Genomic DNA, 22,324 nt, shown 5'->3' with positions numbered 1-22,324 from the left:
CCGTTTTGGTTTCTCTTTCTGTCTCTTTCGTTCGTCTCGCAGCCTGCTTGGAGCATGGCACTTTTCCCCATCACTGGAGAAAATCAGTTTTCTTCTCACCGATCGTGTGCGGCTCGCGATCATTCGTCGCTCAACCAGCGAGCCGACCGGACCGGGTGGATCAGCTACTGCGTAACTTGTCGTGCATCAAGTGTTTTGCTGTGTTCTGTGTCACACACATTTCGGTGTACGATCGTCACCGTCATAAAGCTCAGAGAATAGATGTTTGGTTTTGCTATGTTAGAGGAAAATATTCGCAAAGATTTTAGTGCGTGAATACGGTTTTGTTATTACCATTCGTTATTCGTTACTGTATGTGCACACAATTAAAAGATCAAAATGATTGATGATGATGAAGTTCGCTATCGACCGTTCGGTAATTTGCTTTTGCCAGTTCGGAGCTTCCCCGGTCGTGATTGAGCGTGCTCGACGCAACGGCAGCGTGTGAAGAGATTTAATAAAAGGGTGCGTCTTTTGTGCGTTTTCCCGAAGGAAATATTGCTACAACACACACGAAAAAAAACAGCTTCCGCGCAGCACGGCCAACGGAAAGCTTAACAAAGTTTGCAACAAATGTGCTGTGCTGATTGAATCCTGCGTTCGTTGGTACATTGATGTTAACCTGTTTTAGTTTTGTTTGGTGTGTGCGTTAACTGAAACGGGTCAGTTGTGTGTTGCAAAAAGGGAAGCGAAGAAAACAGTGCTACAGGGAGGGGCCGGTGAGTGTGTGGTGCGTGTGGTACAGCAGAGCATTCCCAAACGAGTTCTAAAAAGTGATCATCATGGGCCACCAAAATATCAAAAGCGACCGTGGAGCGGTTGGCACTCGCAAAGGTTCGTCGCCGATAAGCCGTCCAGCTCTTGCCGTGTTCGGCGGCACGGTGGTGATGCTGCTCGTTGCGGTGCAATTCCCGTTCGCCGATGGATATCGTATGCAGCGAACCCGTAAGTGCTTGGACGCTTTTATTTGAAACATTTAATGGCTAGGGGGGGGAAAAAATTATGGATTTTTGGTCGTATGTTCTTTTGCCGTTCGGAGACGTTGTCTTTGGGCGTTTGGTAATGTAGGTGTGGCGAAAAAGTGAAGATAAGAACGCGATAAGAACATTTAATGGAAGAAATTGAAAATAAAACTGAGGCTCAGTTTTAATGAAGGCTTTTAATTACGTGAGAAGTGTTTTCTGCGAAAGGTTTGTTTTATTACAAACGCTGGTAAGCGTTCCTACAAATGGCCAGGTTGTTCAGGGTATATTAAAAGGTTATAGAGTTTTAACTGTATTTATTATTACAGTTTTTTCACGATTGAGTGCATGAGAACATTGCGATTTTAATTGAAATTTTAATGAAAGGTTGTTGAATTTTTTTGATTAAAATAGTTCCTTAAGGAATTAAATATTATTTTACTGTTTGTTAGAATATTTTACTTGTAAAAAATGATCAGATGTTTATCAAATTTATCTCAGTAAAATTTTAACTGAAAAAAAAACTTATTTATATTTCCATGATGACGGCTTTCGCTGTATTATCAACTGAAAAAAAAATACTACAATAAGTCTTCTTGTAACAATAACAAAAGACTATATAATTTAGATCCGGATCATTATTTTGTCCAAACGCTCCTGTTTGTTGTGTTTTTGAGTAGAAGATTTTACCTCGTGCCGATGAACACTCTCAGCAAAACAAGCTTTAGCATAATACAATGCTTCCTTCCGGTTGCCTTCTAGGGCACGATTGTTTGTACTCTGTTCTGTTCTCTTAAGCAAACCTTGGTCATATTCCCGAACGCGATCTGAAGATACAGCACAAACAAAAGCTTCTCTCTCCCGCGTAGCTTCATTATACTTGCAAATTTACTAAAGCTGACATGCATTTTGGGCACTTTTAAAATATGTTCTTTTTGTGTCATGTTATTGTGCCACTTGCCGATTTTTTTTTTGTTTTAGGGGTGCAGGAAATGGGGCTCGTTTTTTTTTTGTTTGTTATAACTTAGATCAACAAGAGGCGGATTGTAGCCGCGAATAAAATATGATGAAAAATAGTTCTTGGAGCTTCCTGGAGCGTGTCTATCTTGAGATGAGAGTTGTGTGGCCAGGGGTTCGTTTACCCCGTTTTTCCCGTTTCCCGCGATTCACACCGTGGGTGGATAATTAGAAAGAATGGGAGGCCGATGTACACAATTAGTAGCATTTTCGGGGATGTTCTACTTGCTGGAGCTACCGAAAGCGGTTTTTATTTTACATTTTGCTCGGCCCCGTGACTGGCTTGTCTGATTTGAAGCATCTTTTGACAGCAGCTGTTATGCGTTTATTTGTGAGCTATTATTTTTCATTTTGGTTCTGGGGAAGACTTCCTTCAGTAAAGCCGCTTAAATGCTGCTCCACTTCTACTGGGCGCGATCCTACATGAAAAGGGGGAAACACTAATCGCCAATCAGCCACCGACAGGAAACACTTCCAAAGTGTTGTTCAGTTTCACTTTTCCATCCGTTTGAGAAAAAAAACCCCCGACAATGATTATTGCTATTATCTATTCGCGTGTGTGAGCGCGATGTGAAGAGCAGGGCAATACGAAAACACCCGCTGATATTTTCGGTCCGCAAAACCGAACTATCAACTTTTGTGGCTGATATCGCACTTGAATGCACACAGTAATGAGATGTGAGAGGGTCCCGTTCTGTCAGTTATCGCAACGTGAGCTCCGCAAAAAAAATCGTTCACTACACCGATGCGGGTTGGAAAAGATGATAATTGAATAACTCCAAGTTCCAGCAGCAGGTTGGATGTTGTTGCTTCTGAGCAGGGATAGGAAAGTATGGAGATAATTCGAGAGTTTAAAAATTTAATTACTATTCAGTTTACTCTAATTAGAGTCAATGTTATGTATCGCCCATGTTTTGTCCTATAAGCAAATAGGGGGAACGTTGCTTATCCCTGTAGGAGCCATAGGCTTATGAGAGCTCTATGTGGTCTAGCGTGTTAATTAGCCTTGGCTTAATATGATGATGTGTAGCTACAGCCTATCCAGTGGGATATTGAATAGGCTTAGCAGTTTCGAGATCGTTGAGAGTAATCTTAATCTTACTCAACGAACTGTGTTACACCACCGGCGAAGAAGCTAACATCAGGTTTTTTTTATTTTATTAATGATATTTTACAACATTTCACATCCACCAGCCACACGAGACTCGGTCGGTGTTACCGTTAGAACTGTGTTAACAAGCCTTAAAGCCATCGCCGAAGGAAATGTACACATTATAAGCCGGTCAAACAGGAACACGACACACCATGTGTCCGGCTCCACACGAAAAGCACTTTCACGCTTCCCGTTGTGTGGGGAAATTTCCACGAGGAAAAATTCGGACCAGCAGCTTTTTTTTTATTTCAGTTGCAAGGTTTGCAAAAAACAAAATCCAGAGGAAAACATTCGCATTTCCCAAACAAAAACTAGATTAAACGATCTAGGTAATCGTGCGAGGCTCGTGCAAAGTAAGTAGGAAAGCGAAAAAAAAGCGGGAAAAACCTTGACCATCGGACACAAAACACATATTCAGTTCAGTTCACCACCTGCTGGTTGAAAGAGTCCTCATTTTGTAGCCCCATCTGCTCGCGGGGAGGATCATTGCTAAGGGTATGCGCGCGATCGATGTACGGCAGACGATAGAGGGAAAACGTGTACAAATTAATTGAATACAAAACTACCCAACCCTAGGCCGATCCTCGGTTCCGAATTGATCGTAGCACCGTAGCGTTAGGGAGCGCCGGGGGTTCGTCGCCACCGTACTCACCATGCACTCACTTCCACTTGCACTTTGTATGCCAAAGTGTGCAGTGAGTGGGAGCTGGGACTTGAAGTTCGGGATTGCAGGCGGAGTGTGTGCAGCGACTTCTCGAACTGGGTCAGCCACCCTGAGCTTGCGGGGGCTTGCTTTCGTTGCGTTCTATTCCGGAACGATCGGAATGTTGGCCTCGTAATGGGTACTTCTTCAGTTCGACGCGTAATCATGGAGCGGCCTTCGCTAACTAGGAAACCACCCATACGATGGAGCTGTGCAGAGAGCAAAAGTTATTCCTTCTTGGTTAGTCGAAACAGAGCTGCTGCTGTAGTGGCAATCGTTAATTAAATCTTTCTCGCCTTAAATGCCGTGCCTTGCAATGCGTTGTATGTTGGTTGTTGGTAGTCGATTTATCACGACAAAAAAGTGCATGTGGAAAGGTGTTTATCTTCTTTTTTTCTGAAGTGGACATGACCCAAATGGGAAGATGTATTATCTACATTATGCAAAAGGTTCTTCTCACTGCTAAATGCCACCCCTCTCACTCTGTCACTCCGGATGACAGAAAGGCTGAAGCCGCGAAAACGAAGAACTTCAACGATCGATCAAGCGACGAACGCTTGGTTTGTTTGATTGTTTGTTTGTTTATGGCGCTTGTCTCTTGCGCCTCCTCGGTGTTCTTCACGTCATTATGTAAGTCATCTTGGTACGTACGGTACGGATACGGTAAGATACACATTTCCATTGTGTGCCTGCTTTGTAGTGTTATGAAAATGATCACACATGATGACATGATTCTTCGTGCAACCTGCATAATTTCTATGCAACTGTTTGTTTTGCTTACCCTCCTTATTTCACTTATCCACTTTGTTGCAAAACCGTCAACGCCAGCGTGTGTTCTATTCGTGATCGAAGTAAAAAGGAAAACAGTATGTGACCTGCATTTTCCTGAATGAACGTACAGGGCAGGCAGCTAAATACTAGCGCAAGGTGTGTGTGTGTAGGGCACGCCGAAGGAAAAGTGGTCCACCGTCCGCGTGATGGCGCGTACGGAGCGAATGCAAATTAGTTCTCGCAAGGTGTATATGCTCGCTTGCCTCGTTTTGCTTCGTTTCGTTTCGAACCATGCGCTCCATAATTTCGTTTCGGACCAACATTAGAAGGAACGACGGAAAGGGAGGGTATCGGATAATGGGTATCGTTGGTGAAAACCACTGGCTTCCCGTCCGGGAACGATGACGGGTCCCGGGGTGTGAGTGTGAAATTATCGTGTGCTAAATATTATGATCGCGCACGTTCCCAGTCCACCCGCAGGGGAACGGCTAAACCCGGCGACGATCATCACCATCATGTATCGCCGTGTGGTGATGATAGTGGTTTTGGAATTTTCACTTACAAACTCCACCCCATTTTCAAGGTGCGTGCCTGGTCGGTGGTGACAACCACGAACGCGCCCATCAGGGACAGTTGGGACAGTCGGGAATGCGCAGGCGTACGGATGGGCCATCTTGCCCAATGGGGGAAACAGGTTCGGTTTTGGGATCACACACGCGGTGGAATTCCGTTGAGTCAAATTTCCCTCTCGGCTTGTTTAGTGATGCAGTTACAATTCCTCTTCCCTAGCACAAGGGTGCTCAATGGGTGCCTTTAAATGGATAGCCCTTTTGGGAGATCATAAATCCAAACCCTCCCGGATGCTGGACACGATCGCGAGTGAACCTCCCTGTGGTCCACATCGTGGTCGTAAGCAATCGCCCCGGCCAAATGGGGGGCATGGAAAATGGTCACGATGTTTTGATCGAATGTATGTGGATGAGGCTTTTTAATGGGATTATGCTTGCGAATTGGTTTTCGGAATGGGATGTTTTCCTTCTTCTCCTTCAGAGATCATAAAGAACCGCTCGGGGTGGAAAATTTGAGGTCAGTTTTGTTTGCTGCAATATTGGACGCTGTAAAACGATTAGATGTAATGAAATATTTATAAGCGTTCTCTCATCAAAACGGCTACAGCTTTTATGATTCAAACATGTGGTGAATTAAATTCGATTCTATTAATATTTATAGCCAAATAGGCTGGTAGGCTTTGAGCTGACGGTACCACTATAACACGGACCTCATAATGGTTCTATTTGACAGCCCACGTCAGGGGAAGATTACGTTCACCTGAACCATCTCATTTGACTTTAATCAAACAAAGTAATTCAGATAAATGAGCGTTAAATGGGAACAGGCATCAAAACCTCCTTTAAGACCATTAAATGAGGTCTCCGGGAATAAAAAAGACTGGAACTTTCGCCTTCCCTAAAAGCATCAATTATTCAGTTTGACAGCCCCTTGGTGTCGTGCCTATAATGTGGTCCGAAACCGCAAAACGTTCGTCTAATGTCCATCAAAAGTACTCCACCGCCTGTTTTGTCTCCCGTCTCCTCTATTGTATTGCTCTTTTAGTGGAGAATGTCGTACCTCCCTTAAAAGTTTGGTGGAACCTATTTAGCAGTACCGTCTTCTAGGTGGCAAGAATTGATTTACCGTGCTCTAGTGCCACCCCGATCAAGCCATTTCGAGAGCGAATTTGTTAGGGGCTGAAAAAAGTGAAGTAGGAGAAACCGATCAAGCCCTCACCTCCATCAGCCAGGTGGAATTGGAATGCCGAAGGTAGGCGTCAAGAATGGATCGGGGCGAGCAAAAACAAACAACACTTGTGGCGCAGGCAGAAAGTGAAGCGCAGAAGGAGAAACCGATTTCGAGTGATGGGGCACGTTTGAAGAGGGCCAAAGAATATGGGCACGTATGGGGCCAAGCATGCCCGGCCAGTATCTCCGCTCAATTTGTTTCAGCCGGTCCGCCGGATGGGGTTTCGCACAAATCTAGGACACCGCGATGAGTGGGCCGAATTAGTCACGGTGGCTTTCGGACCGAACAAGGGGTAGAATGGGGTGCATATAAATGCCTCCTGTGGTCCTCCGTCGGATCAGGGTTGTCAGTGTCGAGCGGTAAATATGGGTTACGTCCAATGTTCCCGGGAGGAAAATGCAAGAAAGCAAAAAACACCACAAAAAACACACCCCACATCTGTTTGCTAATCATTTCTGCTGCGATCCAACACTGCCCAATTAGACAGGTTGCACTACCAATGCCTGAGAACTTTACGAAAACCCCTGCACACACACACACGCGGCCAGTTCGATGAACCCCGGAACGCTGGCATGTTGCGTGTGACGTAAAACCGCGCTGAACTTCAGCGCTTTAAGGCCTTGATCATGGGCTACTTTCGCGCATCGGTGTACGAGATTTGACCCTCATTGGCGCAAAACCGGCTTCGAGGCGGGTCAATGTTTTGTTGTGCGATCGGTGCGCGATTCGTTTCGGGTTCGTTTCCCGGCGGAGATTTCAATTCCGCCGTGTATTGTTGTAGATTTTATCGATTCTTTTGCATTTTGGAAAGCGGTTTGTGCGCAAACGGTTTGATTATTTCTGTGCGGCACGTTTTCACTACGAAAAAACAACCAAATTTGTCGATAAAGCAAGCAAGAAAGAGTGTAAGAGGAAGAGGGGAAAAAAAATCGATCGATAAACGAAAATTTTCAATCATTAGCGGAAGATCAACTTCACGATCGTTTCTAACGATTTCGTTTTTCTTTGCCTTCCCCGGCAGCTTGTAGCTCATTATGCAGCATTCGGGAAGCTGTATTAAACCCAACATGGGTCAGCATGAGCTTAGTAATCAGTGTGTTATATTCGTGTTTTTATGTTTTTTTTTTCAAAAACATGCATCGGAATGTACGCCAATAGAATGAGAAATTTTTCGCTGAAATGTGTCCGCTGATATAATGGCGAAAATATGTATACGATCGGTACGAGGTGGCGCAAAATGTGTCACCATCATAATGATGACGATGGTGATCTCAACGGGTTTTGTGACGGTACGACGCATTTCATTAACGAAATGTCTGGTTTTTGTGCCTTTCTTGTCACATTTGGGTTTTTTTTCTGTGCCATGCTTTTTTTTGTGCTACTCCTTTTTAATCCTCCATTCTTCTAGGGTGTCAATAACCGGACGTCGGTGTAGATCTAGCGGTTTTTTATTTGCTTTATCTAAGCTTAGCGTTTGATCAGAACGTATTTTTTTTCTCTGCTGAGCGTGTGTAATACGATATATTTATGATGCTGTCGGTGTCACTTAATGATGCGCGAAAGTGGCAAACGAAGGTGGAACCACAATCGTTAACGGGGCTTTCGTTAATGATGCTGATGCTATACAGTGCCATAGTTTTTGGACTGATTTGTTAGATAAAACGTGGTGGCAAAAACATGCACATATTGAGCGTTTATTGTACGTGCATAAATCATTCGCAAATGAAGTGTTTTCCCATTGATGAACAGATAATGTGTGGGCAATAAATAATGCAAATCAATGCAACGAATCTGATTTTAATCCGCGTTGTTTCTTCCCCAGAATCCAGTTGTTACTACAATGGTACCCACTTTATGGAGGGTTCAATCGTACCGACGAAGGAACCGTGCTTGATGTGCAAATGTACGGAGAAGACGCTTATATGCGCGCTGAAAGTGTGTCCAGGTGCGTATTGCATACCCGCTAGGCGCAAACTCGTTGTTCACCGTACCGCTCGTTCTTCGTTATTTCTTCACAGAGCAACCGATTCCACCGCCGCGTGGGTGCATTCTGGTGCACAAAGCCGGATCTTGTTGTCCGTATCTGCAGTGTTCCAAGCTGAACTTGGCGGTGAAAAACAATGGCGATCGAAAGAAGCTACACTTTTTGGATTACTACGAGAAGGCAGCTCAGGAGCGGTTGGAAAAGCCCAACTCGTATCTGAGACGTTCGGATGACGATGAGGTGGAAGATAATGGAGGTTAGTATATCATTCTTGAGACATTTTATTCTTCGGCTTCTAACTTTTTCTTCGATTCTCCTTTTCCACAGCGTGTATCATTAATGGAACGGTATACAAATCGGGTTCGGCCATGGTTAGTTCAACACTTTGCTCATACTGCTACTGCATCAATGGACGGCAGAAGTGTGTAAAGCCCAAATGTGCCCTAGCAAATCAAAAATGTGCCCCAGTGTTTGTGGATTCGGCATGCTGTCCCATACGGTACGATTGTAGTGGAAAAACGCCTATCAAAACCAGTGGCACGGAGCTGTCCACCGAGTCGGCAAACCATGTCCGTCGGATCAATAACAAACACTATCAACGCATGACGGAACGAAGAGGTTACCGTAGCAACGGATGTACCGCCGGAGGCCATACGTACCCGGACGGTGAGAAGATGAAGTCGGAAGATCCGTGTGAAGTGTGCTACTGCATAAGAGGACAACGAAAATGTACTCCGAAGAAGTGTGCACCGGCCATCAAGGGCTGTACGCCACGAGTACCGCGTGGGGAGTGTTGTGCGGTGCGATACGATTGTAGTAAGTGCTTTAAGTGGTTGCGTTGCAAAGGTTTGGATATACAATTTAACGTGTTTTTTTTTGCTTTCACAGAACATGGCGAACAGAAACCTTTCGGACGTAAAATGGAAGACGAGGAAGAATCGTTTGACTTTTTCTCAATCCTCTTCGGGCCCGATCCCGACGCACCGAAGGAGGAAGCGAAGAATGCTACAAAAACTATTGAAGTGCCCGTCACTGAAGCTACCCCCGTGAGCACAACATCGGAGAAAAGTTTTCTAGACCTGTTGCGTGCTGGGCTTGACTTTATCGATGATGCTGGAGAGGATGAGCTGCTACTGAGCACCACTTCAGCATCGGAAGGAAGCACGTTTGGTTCCACGGAGGTACCGCCCGAGCTGCAAACCGTAAAGGTTGAGATCATTCAGGAACCGCAAGCGATATACATTGAAAAGCCCGACTTTAATTTCCCCGTAAGAAAGATTCCACCCGTTCCGATAATGTTTAAACCGTTGCCGAAGATGCCGACACTGTTGATGAATGAACCGAGCTTCCAGAACTTGGAGTCTGATTCGTTGCTGAAGGAAAACCCTACAGAAGTATCGAATTCGCTTTCGGAAACTACCTTGAAGAATGTGCTCACTACGGATATTGTGGAGGATAAAACGGAAGCAGTAGAAAATATTGCCACAACGACTGCTACCGAGAGAACTACCCTTCCGTCGATCAAAGTGAAGCAGACATCGACTACAACAAAGATTCCTCCTATTGTGAAATCAGCTCAAAGAGTTACAGAAACTGTTCCGACTAGACATGCAAGTACAACATCCGCTACTACTACTACTACTACTACTACTACTACTACATCGACGGAAGCTCCAACTACTACTGCGACTTCTACCACTACGTCGACTGCATCTCCAACTACTACTACCACTACTACAACCGAGATTCCAACTACTACTACCACTACTACAACCGAGATTCCAACTACTACTACCACTACAACACCTTCTACTACCTCAACTCCTCGTACTACTACCACCAAGCAAACAACCACAGTAGCTCCTACGACAACCGCTCCAGCTACTACTTTCCCAAGTACTGCAGCACCAATAAAGGTAGAATCTTTGTTAGCTAATGGTACCGATTTATTGGCACCTACAAAAGCTCCATTGAAGAAAGAAGCATTACCCACATCGACAAGCACCTCCCTTAAGACTGATTCTACCAAGACAACAGGAACAATTCCATCCACTTCTGGTTCCACATCACCTACGCTAACGAAGACATCTACGGAAGCCATCAAACCCATAACAACACCACTGCCAGCAACAACGAAAAAGTTGGTAGTGTCTGAGAAATTAGTACGAACAACACCGCAACCGGTCGTCAGTTCCACGCCAATCGATGTCGTTATTAAAATCGATCAATTGGTCGACAAACAAACGGTCGAAACCATTCTAAACTCGCTGAATGCTAAAATAGAGAAAGTCACTAAGGTGACGGCTACAGAACCCTTAACCACAACAACCATTGCAACGAAGCGCCCCAATAATAAATTTGTTGGCTTCCAACCGGAAAAGATACCATCGACAATTCTCTCCAAGATGACCACAACAACGACGGAATCGACGGATTCTACTGCTTTGCTGAATGACCTAACTACGTCCGTGGCAACTGAGAGTGAAGTGACTTCAACGGTTGGGCCAGATGTGACGACCATGATGAAGGAAACATCTGATCGTTTAACGGAAGAAATATGCTCAAGTACGCTGGGGATAAGCGATAGTGAGGAGTCGACAGTGATGACGTCAACTGTTCCTTCCGAAACCTCAACGATGCAGGATGAAACTTCTGCTGAAACGTCCACGGAAGTGACAGATACAACTGTGAATTCTTACACCGACACTACTCACGAGGAACTACGTACGGAAGCATTCAGTGTGGAGAATAACGATACAGTCACCACCACTGAAACGATCACGTCGATCTCACCGACAAAATTAACGCCCACTGTAGCACTCACTCGTCCACCGCCGAACCCGTTGAAGGAGAACAATCTTCTGTCCGTGCTATTGAGCGGGCTGTCCAACATCTTCGACGCAACGAAGAATGATTCCGGCAAACAGGGACAGAAAAACCGCACGGAATATCGCCCGGCCACACCGAAACCGATTCCGATCAGTGGCTTCCACAAGGTAAGCAACATTCCTTCGATTTTGGAATCGGATATCGGGTTGGACTACGACGAACCGACACTGCCGCCGAGTTTACCGAACCTGAAGATCATTCCGTTCCTGCCGGCGGATGCGGTGAAGAAGAACGAACCGCCAAAGCCGGCCAGTATCGTACCACCGACGTACACGTACTTCAAGAACCATCCGAATAACTATCCGATAGTGAACGATCCGTACGAGACACCGACAGGGTACGGCATGAGCAACGAGCACGAAATTCTTCATCCGGGTTTGACGTACAAGGCACCCGGAAAACCAATGGCGGAGTACGAGTATTCGTACGATCCTGCGATCAACTATCCTGCGCTGACGGAGAGCTACGATGTGGATGCGAAGAATGGGTACTACAACACGAAGGTTATACGCGATAAGTACGATACGGTCGATGAAATGGACTACGATTACGACACGGACACAATACACAAGTACTCAGAGCATCCGCAAAAGCAAGACTTGTTCAAGAACGAGCTGAAGAAGTTCATTCCCACGAAGTATGAGGTACCGCAGGAAGGAACCTATGTGCCGGTGTACGATAAGTATGGTGTGGGATATCCGGAGAAAAATGTCTACTACACGAACCACAAGGAGCTGGCCTACGGAGGGGCAAAGCTGGACAAGATACAGCCCAGCACCGATAATCCACTGTTCCGGATTGAAGGCACAGACATGAGTGGATTCTCACCGCCAACGAAAACGGAAGGTATGTTTCAAGAAGCGAGGGCTCTTCTCTGGTAAATGATTCCTATTTAACGCTTGCTGTTGATATTTTAGGTGGTTTTGTACCAAAGGAACCGATAAAGGATGAGTTTTACTATGAAAGTTACGCTACTACACCGTCCCCGATAGAGCTGACGGACGATCATCATGCGAAGTTACCATACAACGCCACACCAACCAGTTCCTATGGAGGTAAGATCGGATCTCCTGAACATGTAGACTCTTAGTTTCTTATATTAATTCTCTATCAACCATTAATTCTTTCCAGTAACACCATCTAATCCGTTCATTGATGTGATCCGAACGGAACCGGCACCTCCGTTAATGTCCCTGATCGAGGACAAGGAGAAGCTACTTTCGACACTGCAATCGAAGAATACCTCGCTGGAGGATCTACTAGGCGATCCGAGCGAAGGAGGCGATGATTTCGAGAAGCAAATCATATCGATAACGACCGATTCGAACTACCTACCCTCAGTGTCCGAGGAACACGTACCAACGCAGCGCACAACCTCATCGAAGCCCAACTTTACCGGGTTCGAGTTAAATTTCCCCGTGTCGGTGCACCATCCCGAAGAACCCGTATCGGAGGCAACAAAACCAGCTGGTACTACCGGTACCGACCGTGAACCTGAAGCGAGCGGAATGTTTAGTCTGGAGAACATGTTGAACTACTTGCTGCGCGAGGAGGATCCCATCAATGAGAATAAATTGAGGAATAGCACGGGTAGTGGCACTGCCGGATCACATGGCGATGGAATTCCGCCGTTCAAGACACTCCCTTCCCGACTGACGGCGGTTTACGATCCGACGGTCGGTTTGGAGGCTTCCCTCGGTGATGTGAAACCACCGTCGGACGAAGAACTTCACGATGGCACGGTAACGCTGAAGGTGGAGAGTGCCAAAAACGATACTAAAACGCTCTACCGGCCATCACTGCTCGATCTGCCGTTCCTGAATCCGGGCTTCCACACCAAACCGATCAACCAGCCCGAATCCGACACGGAGTCACAAAATGAGCTCGATCGGTACGGGTATGGTGGTAGTCCCGAGCATCGCGCTGACCAGTACCAGGTAATTGCCGAAGGTACGCCCGGTGTCAGCGCGGAAACGTACGTGGTCAATCCGGTGGATATTAACAAGCTGAAGCAACATCACTCCGAAGGGACGGCGGAGATTACCATGAAGTCGAAGGTGAAGGATACGGTGGGCATCCTGAAGCTGGCCGGATGCAACATTTACGGGCGCATGTACCGTGTGGGAAGGATCATATCGGAGCTATCGGGGCCATGTCTGGAGTGTAAATGTACCGAAGTTGGTGTGCACTGTACGCCGTTGGATTGCCGAAGGCGACGGTAAGCCGGTTATTATGTGACCCGAACTAGGATTAGACAAGTGTGTGCACGGGTGTTCATAAGTACGGCTAATGTAAGTGTATAGGAGCGTGAGCGTGAGTGTGTGTGAGTGCTTGTGTGTCCATGGTATGAATGGAAGACCGAATGAACGAGAGTTACTGTGATTTTCGTGATATTAATCTATAGTTTTAAGTCAGATCGACTGATACGGTTGAACGGGTGTCTTCGAATCGTAGACACAAACCATATCACGCAGGGTAAGACACAATCGAGCAAACGACGAACAACTTCAGGTTTAGGTGAGCTTGTAATCCATTTCCTTTGCAAACTAGAGTCCTTCTCGAATGCGATACCGAGGGTATATGAAGCCGCGCAAGGCTTACGTTTAGGTTGGTTAGTAAATTGCCGGAAGTGTTATTCGATTTGAGTCGCGACCGTGCGATATGACTTGGATATCTCTTCCGGCTGGTTTAAGGAGGTTTAAGGTGTATCACTAAGTGGTCTGCATACTGTCGTAACTCTAAGCACTCCGTTCGGATGTAAATCGAATAAACGAAACACACAGCTAGCGTCGTATATAAATATGTCATAAAAACGTGTTTTGGTCTTACGCAAACTTACGGTACTGTACAAACTTTGAATAGATCGTTTGGGCGTTTAGAAACTTAACTTACATTGACTACCGACACACTATGGCTAGAGGATCTGAATCACATGGCTTCGGTCGAGGTTGTAGAGCACGGTACAGCCAATCCACGCCAGCAGTAGTACCGCCGCTAGGTACCGTAGCGTCCGAAACACCACAATGACTTTGGACGTGTCGGGCTCTACCTTGGACCGGTAGACGACGAAACCTATCAGGAGCCCACAAACAGCACCACTGATGTGGGCTGCCACACCGATTCTTGGCTGATGGTTTCCTTTGGTAAGGCAGTGACGGATGGAGTACATGACATCGCTAATGCACAGCATCAGCACGGCAATAAGTCGATAGTAACGATACGATAACGTGCGAAAGTTCTGCGGGAAGTAATATGGTTTAAAATAATGCCATTCTACAGGAAGGAATGCAACTTACCATGATGATATGTGGTATGTGGCTCATGAGCAAGCAATATACACCGGCGGAGGCGCCTACCATTAGGGTAGGCTCAAAGACGGAAGCACCTAAAGCACCGGCCAGCGTACCGATAAAGTATACAAACAGCACCTTACCATGACCCTGTTCCGTTTCCAGTGGAAATGCTACAAGAATCTGTAGAAACAAAATCGGTTAGATGTTCGTTTGAATGACATCGAGCACTGCAGTTTGCATACATTTAGGCTTTTAGTTTTGAAAACTTAAATGCTGGTTACAATTTCTCAAACATACTGTTTCAAGGCACATATTTCCCTTCTCAATCGGGTATATAATTTAAAACAATAGTTTTACTTTAATTTAATATTCTTGTAACGCCTGAGATAATGGAACTATGCATTAGCTGATATTTCTTGCGTATTCATTCTATTAAATATTAAAGAATAACATGTTTCACAGAACCCTATCCATACTAACCTGTATGATGATATTCAGCACAAGATGAACAGTTCCCATGTGTAGAAAAGTGTACGTTACAAAGCGCCAAATCTGTGAAGGGAATGTTTAAATATTTCATCATGAATCGACATCGAGATGGTGGGAAGGTACAGAAAAACGCTTACCTCATACTGTTTCACGGGTGAGAAGATGAGTTTCTGGTTGATGGCATCGTTATCATAAGTAAAAATGGCGATCTGGGGGAGAAAATCAAGAAAAAGATTCTGTTATGATGATTTTCAGTACATAACTCTAGCAGCAATGTTGGAAGGTGGCGATGTCAAGATATGTTGTGGAAAACATTGTACGATTTTCAGGTGTTTGCAATGGAAATCAGAGATGGAATCCACTCATGATTTTCCAAACAAAACCATTTAAGAGATTCTGTTCCTATCTGGCGTTCGGTATAGATTTACATTCAGCTCGCGTAAAACAACCCGGCCTGTCCGCAATGTGCCAACGCAGATCAATGACCAAAAGCCGTTAATTTCATCGACGCGATGTGGTATAAAAATATGAGCAGAATTAACACCGACGTCCGTATGGCCGTGGTGGAAGCCGGGTTGCGAGCACATAAATCTTGAAGATGTTTCAAAGGACTCAGCCAATCTTACCCACCCGCCAATCGCGCCGAATTGGGATCGTGAAGTTGGTGTAGTTTGATTTACGTTTACGAGCACCAGCACGTCCGCATGCTCGTAAAGGAAAGGGAATCGTGAAAAAGGCACCACACACACGCACCCGAAACCACGCGGTTTCGTATTAAATTTCTAGTGTAATCACCATACGCATCCACCGTGACGGATTGACGAAGAAGCCGGAAGGGCCATTTGTTAGAATCGTTATTTTTCCTCGCACTATTTTCCCATACACATGCAGCATGGCAGGAATAGGTGGATATGAGTGAATGGTGCGTCGAAGCTCAGTGATTAAGCATAACTTTCGTTCCAATGGGGTTTGGTTTCTTCGTTGGTTCCGCCTGTAAATTGAGACATTTTTCGCGGATTGACCCGGGCTATTCCGGGTGAGCAAGGGGACACTTCGCGTGGGTAACTACTGCTGGACAGTTTATACTAATTATGTGTCGAATAACTCCAATACCGTTTGACTTGGGGGTAGTGTCCATTGGGTGCAGTCACGGCCTACAGGACGGTAACCTAAATCAGTTCCAAAGAGATTGAGTACGGTAGGGCAATGGAATTCGAAAGAACTAGAGCCACTGGTCCCCTGCAGCACCTTGTGTGCGTGGCCGGTGCATTGCTATTTAGAAACATATAGAAATCAGAGCAAAGCGCAATGATGGCGCAGTTTGGTGGCTTTCCTTGTTTTGTTTGTGCTGAAGCCATACACACCCATCCATCGCACCGTCAGGGTTACGCGTTGGAAGAACAAAGAGACATTAGCTGTTCTACTGACACAATACTGTTCACGGTGTCCCCAGCGTAACTTGGCCGGCCACAGAGTCCAAAATCCTCTTTTATAATCTCTAAGCGATTTGATGCGATTGGCACAGGTTTTGTGAAGTCACGGTACACTTTGCAAACCATTTAGACGGTGGAGCGTCACTATTTGACCGTTTGCTCCGTGCGTCCCCATTGTAAGTTGTCACCGGCCGAATCAATCCGTGGTCGACGCGTGCAACGTGCTACCGTCGACAATCGATAGAGTTGTTCCCGATTTGCTACACCCGTGACCCAGTGGCAGTGGCAGTTACGAGGCGTTGGGTAAATATTGGATTTTCGCTTGCCGTTTCGTTACACCGGTTGCTGCCGGTGCGCCTTTGTTTACATTCCGCTGCAACGTGTGTAACCGTGGACAGAACTTAAGGGTGGGGATCGATAGGGCAAGGGGATTGCAACTGCACAGACTGCACCCGGGGCAGAGTAACTACCAAACCTTGCGGACGGTATGAAATGGTACGTTTGTTCACAGCTGGTAGTTCGGAATTTGCTTCTCCTTCGCTACCAGCGTTCCAATCGAACAGATTGAACGTCTATTTTTGCGCCTTTTAGCAAGTTAGTTACGAGGCTGTTCCCTTACAAGGGATGCTAGTGCTAGTGCCCGGCAAGGGACACTGCACGTGACAATCTCGCGGACATCATGCCATCAATCAAGTGCGGTTGCTAGGAGACTCTCCACCGGCAAACCCCCTTGCCATGCTTTGACCAAAAAGGGAACCAAATACCTGCAGAAGGATGACATAAGGGGAGGTTGAGGAGAATGGAGCAGTGGAGCCGATCGATCGCTCAATGCGGAGATTATGCTGCAAATGGATGCAAAGGCCTTAAGTCTGCATTTTATTGCAATTTTATTCAATCATTGTCTTTGCCAGCATCACCGGTACGTAATTATGTTTGTTGGGGTGACAGCGAGGTCGATTTCTGTGTCAGGGGTTGGCAATTTTTCTCATTGGTTTTTTTTGTACGCTTTGAGGTTATGGGAGCTTTAGTTTAGATCTTTTGTTTCCGACCTTTAGAAAGTATTGTATCTGTTCCAGCGAAAGACTGTACAAAAAATGACAAAATGACAAAAATGACAAGAAATGAATTATTATGTGATAAATATTTATAAATTATATAAATTATATTAAACAAGTGAATTAAGAACATTTAAAACGACTTCTTATAAATTCATTTATAAACAAGTGAAAAGTTACGTTATGCATATGTCCTTCTAATAAAATTACGAATACTAGCGGTTTACGTAAGAAAACGCCTAGAGGTATGCAATTCGCATAATAAAACTTTCCAATGCATATCTTATCAGGGATATCGTATGATTTTTTAAAATTTATTTCATTTATTAATTTTCACCTAAACGTCTAAAACAAATACCACGAACGGTAGCAGTTTGAATTTTTGATTCATGCAATGGATAAAAAAATAAATAAATTGCGGACCCCTGCTTATGCCGATAACGCATATTGAAGGGAAATCGACATTGATGAGGTTAGGGCCGAGTCAAGATGCGAAGCGCACGTGCAAGGGGATGTGTTCATGCCTTCAACAAACTGCTTGAAGTGTTTGATTCGGGAAGGGGACATTGTACATTACAGCTGTAGTCTGTAGATGATAGCAGGGGGGAGACGAATTGATTGAAGCCTTCCTATGAAAAGAAGCATTAAGAAAAGATGTTATCCGTAAGATGTGCTGCCCCCGTAAGATGACGGACGCTTTTTTTACGTTGAGCTACTGTTGTAAAGATGGAGTTTATTTTTCCACCAGATAGTCCTCTCGGTAACATACCAAAATATTTACTTTATCATGTTTGCGAAATAATACGCAAACGAAACACCCGGGACAAATATTTACAAAGCACTTTTTTGTGTATCGTTTGTTCGGATATGCACCATGTGCGATTAGAATGGTTAGAATTCCCAGCTAATCTTAGGCCACAGTTTCTGATGAGTAACAGAGATCCGATTTATAATAAAAATCACCTCCCAACAAAGGTGATTGTTCCCTTGGCTTCGACCAAGGGTGACGTGCGCCAGTGCAATCCATTCTGCTTGACTAAACACAATGCGCACAGTGCATCCAGCCCGAGAGGTGGCGTAACAAATTAAATAAATTAATGGCACTGCTTTGAATGGTGCTGGGTGCCGCTGGGAACGTAAATCTCAGCGTTAATGATTCAAGGGAACGCTGCACACTCCGCACACGGATAACACTGATCTGGCAGCCGCAAGGGCAAGGTCCAATGGTATCGTTCGATTTGGATTATGTCACAGAATCAAGTTCGGTAAATGGTAAGAAAATAGTAACTAATTGAGGCTTAGTTGGTGTGTAACGACACCCAAGCAGGGTGTATGGATTTCTGTTTGTGGAGCGGCTCAGGTTCCATCGATGTGTTGATGATTCTTGTCCAAAACAAAGGCCATAATCAGTTCCCTAACACTATAATGACTCATTTTTCTTGGCTTGTTAGCGGATCCTACACAATTTATCAGCCATTCTTCCGCTCGGTGCCTGTGAGTCTAGGCTTAGCAGAAGGGTTCCTGCCGAAAACACGTAAACAGCATCCCAGTACTGCGTCAATGCCACACCCTGACTGCCTTTCCCCCGGTTGCAATGAAATTTTCACATCGATTTTTTCTCCACTGCTCACAGCAATCCGGTGCTCTTTTTCCTTCTTTAACCGAACCAAATGAAGCGCGGAATGCGTGTCCTTCTCTCGGGACACGTTTCCTGGTTTTTGTAGGTTATTGTTCTTTTTCCTTCCCACTGGCAGTCTTCTTATTCCCGGGAAGTGTTGTTTCATACGCAACACAGTCCCGGCTCTGAGAAAGTGAAACCATTTGACCGGCACAGTCAGCGACAAGTGGTACGGTACGAGTCCACTGAACCATGTGAAGAAAAAATTCAGGATCGAATGAAGAAGCTCAGCTTAAGGAAAATCGATAGAGCTATGGAGGGCGATTGTTTGCCAGTACATATGTGCGAAATGTGATAAGAATGGACCGGACAGTGTGTTCCATTCAGTTGGCGTTGTCTGTTTGTGTGTTTGGTGGGCAAGACAAATGCAGGTTGATTGATTGGGCTTATACGAAAGTTTGTTCGGAAGTACGAAAGCCAACAAGCAAGGGTTGGACTGATGGATTTCGGTTAAAAAGAAATCCATCCTGGCTACAGTCTTGTTAATAGGAATGAAAACCTTGCTAATGGGACTGAAAAAAGGGCTTTATCTAGAATACGAATTTAAATTGCATACTTTTAGGCGTTTTATCAAGTAAATGCGAAATGTATGCAATTCGCATAACAAGCTTTCCGTGTTTCTCACTCGGTAGCTTATCAACGTTTTTTTTAAATCGATTTGAAATCTTTATCTTGAAGTTGAGGCAACACAACTTGTGATTCATGCCCATCTTCATCGCCGTAACCTTCCGCTTCGCGGAATGGGCTGGCTCCCGCTAATAAACCAATTTAACACTCAAGGAGAAACCTCACAGCCCCAATTAGCCTCAGGGCGCAATAACACGTCTGTCAAAAAATTGATTCCAAATCAAAGCCTAAACTCACCTGCAGGGCACTGACAATCAGCAGACTCCACGGCACGGTCCAAGGACAGCACTGACACAACTGGATCAGCTTGGCGGTCCTGCTTTGCGGCTGTTTCCGCCTCCGTCGGTTCACCTTTTGCAGCTTATCGACTAGTTTGGCATCGCTGTGAGAATCCTCGTTACTGGTACGGCTATCGGCGCTCGTTCCCGTTCCGGTGGAACCGACCGAACCCGACGGTGTCAGCTCACCGGTACTGCCGTCACACTGTCGTTTTCCGCCGTTTCCCCGTTCCAGATCGATGGCGAAAATGCGCGGTTTTTTCTTTTCGCGAGCCCCACGCGTCCCCGTGCACAACTGTTCGCACTCCAGGCTGGACGTTTCGCTCCCGTCCGAACTGCTGCCGGTGGTAAGGAATGGTTCCCGTTCCGATTCCGGCTGCCGGTGCCTGTCACTTTCGATCCAGGCCCGCTGACACGTTTCGGCAATGGCGTTGGTTGTGGTTTTCCCCCGATGAACTGGAACAACCTTCGCGGGAGGTTTGCGTGAGTCGGTCATGATTTTGTTTTGTTCTGAGTTTTCTTTGGATCTGGAGACGGATGTCTACTTATTGCTTTTCTCCGTCACATTGGCACTGGTTTTCCTTCAGCAAAAGGCTTTGTTTGTAGTAGTACACTTGGACAGTTTATGGCAACATCGCAGTCGTCTAGCAGCAGGTCTGATAGCCTACTTTGTTCGCAACAGTTGGGACAGGTGATTATCCCCAATCGATAAGGTCTTAGCAGCGCTAAATATCGTTGAGCTGATAAAAATGTATGGAGCCCACGTTTTTGTTAATAGAAAAATTAAATCCTGTATCATAATCTTTTAACCAGTTGTTTGAATCCTTTGGAATAAATGCGGCGTTTTATGCTAAGCTCTATCATGGATTATACATGCCTCCTTTCCAAAGATAACTTACTATCTAGAAAGGAAGACTGCTCAGTTCCGGTGAAGATTTCAGGGTATGTTCGAGGGCGTACAGTAACCCCTTTTATGACTTCTACGAATGTGCGACAGAAGTCGAGTCACGACTGGTTGACTGGGTGGTCAACAGATGGGTCAGCTCGTCCGGGACAAATCGCATGCTTTATTGCCTATAGATTCCAATCCACGAGATAACCTCTTGTAACATGTCGGAGTTTGGCGAGGAAGACATCAGAAGGCGCTTTGTCGTGTTGCCGATCATTCCGTTCCAGCCGCATGACATTGGCGGCACACGTTTGTTTGAGTTTTTTTTGCTATGCTTTTCACGTTGCCAGTCCTGAAAATTGATAAGAAAGTACAATAAAAAAGGTTGTGATTTGGACGTACTTTAGCTCAGCTGATACTTATTATTTATGTACGTGGCGAACTTGACAAGGGGAGTGTGATTTTTTTTTCTACACGAGCGTTCAACAAAAATCTCTGTCCGTTAAGGAACATTCCCGAAATAATCTCTTTTCCAGTCTCCTAATTTATCTGGCGTAAAATAATTAATTAATACCATCCCCTTGGGAGGTTTTTTTTGGTGTCTTTAAAACATACACCGCCTAATGTTTATACAAGCTGCACTAATGACACAAACCAGTTCCCAGCGTTCCCGGTGTTTGCTGACATCCCTGGGTTCCCTTCCCAACGATTGCGTTTGGGTTGCTGCTTTCAATTATAATAACATTCTCACCGTACGCACGCATGCACGCACTGGAATATTGGGATCACCTCGGTTTGAGCAGATAATCAATTACGGTCAACTGCTTCGTGTCGATCGAGTCGTAACAGATGTGTCGCAAGCGGTGGCAGAAAAGGGGCGGAAAATGACTTAAATTGAATGTTTACCGACACCTTTTGGGATGCGACTAATGGGTCTTCAGGAATGGCCGGTTTTGTCATCAGTTCCAAACTTTAAAATGGAGCAAAGCCGAAGACTTCACATCTTCGACATCTGATCGCGTGAGCCAGAGATCCGGTGCATTCTCACCCATGTCGTCGATCACGATCGCTTCCATTCTAGTGCCCAGTTCTTACCAAGTGGATGGGGGGGATTATTTATAGAACTTTCATTAGTCTGTGCTTAAGCGCGACAGACATTTCTGAGTCTTTGGAGGGCCATTAAACGGAACGGCTCTTGTTGGAGTGCCGTCGCTACCTACAGTGACGTTTCGACCGATCGTCATCATGCGCCGGGGCCACTGAG

The 22,324-nt window shown here is 45.4% G+C and overlaps 2 protein-coding genes across 2 annotated transcripts; one reads left to right on the top strand and one right to left on the bottom strand.

Annotated features, from left to right (window-relative positions):
- Window positions 1-821: 821 nt before the first annotated feature.
- Window positions 822-13,540, top strand: LOC128304531 (uncharacterized). Its single transcript, XM_053041725.1, has 7 exons — window positions 822-984; window positions 8,268-8,390; window positions 8,464-8,685; window positions 8,757-9,245; window positions 9,318-12,164; window positions 12,236-12,373; window positions 12,450-13,540. The coding sequence occupies exons 1-7, from the start codon at window positions 822-824 to the stop codon at window positions 13,538-13,540; spliced, it is 5,073 nt and encodes a 1,690-aa protein (XP_052897685.1).
- A 601-nt stretch (window positions 13,541-14,141) lies between these two features.
- LOC128303413 (rhomboid-related protein 2) lies at window positions 14,142-20,960 on the bottom strand. The gene is made up of 5 exons (XM_053040354.1): window positions 20,131-20,960; window positions 15,238-15,309; window positions 15,092-15,163; window positions 14,615-14,791; window positions 14,142-14,556 (listed from the first exon to the last, which is right to left on the bottom strand). The coding sequence occupies exons 1-5, from the start codon at window positions 20,665-20,667 to the stop codon at window positions 14,233-14,235; spliced, it is 1,182 nt and encodes a 393-aa protein (XP_052896314.1). The 5' UTR covers window positions 20,668-20,960; the 3' UTR covers window positions 14,142-14,232.
- Window positions 20,961-22,324: the final 1,364 nt, after the last annotated feature.

Source organism: Anopheles moucheti, chromosome 3 (assembly GCF_943734755.1).
Source record: "Anopheles moucheti chromosome 3, idAnoMoucSN_F20_07, whole genome shotgun sequence".
Lineage (NCBI taxonomy): Eukaryota > Metazoa > Arthropoda > Insecta > Diptera > Culicidae > Anopheles > Anopheles moucheti.
The sequence above is the reverse complement of the archived record's forward strand: the minus strand, read 5'-3'. Positions and strand labels throughout refer to the sequence as shown.

Bases quoted from the DNA above. Each gene is read 5' to 3' on its own strand.
- LOC128303413 (XM_053040354.1), bottom strand. From the start codon at position 20,667: ATGACCGACTCACGCAAACCTCCCGCGAAGGTTGTTCCAGTTCATCGG. The intron at 15,164-15,237 runs GTAAGCGTTTTT...TTCCCTTCACAG, and splicing joins CACCCGTGAAACAGTATGAG to ATTTGGCGCTTTGTAACGTA. The intron at 14,557-14,614 runs GTAAGTTGCATT...TACTTCCCGCAG, and splicing joins ACATACCACATATCATCATG to AACTTTCGCACGTTATCGTA.
- LOC128304531 (XM_053041725.1), top strand. From the start codon at position 822: ATGGGCCACCAAAATATCAAAAGCGACCGTGGAGCGGTTGGCACTCGC. The intron at 8,391-8,463 runs GTGCGTATTGCA...ATTTCTTCACAG, and splicing joins CGCGCTGAAAGTGTGTCCAG to AGCAACCGATTCCACCGCCG. The intron at 12,374-12,449 runs GTAAGATCGGAT...AATTCTTTCCAG, and splicing joins ACCAACCAGTTCCTATGGAG to TAACACCATCTAATCCGTTC.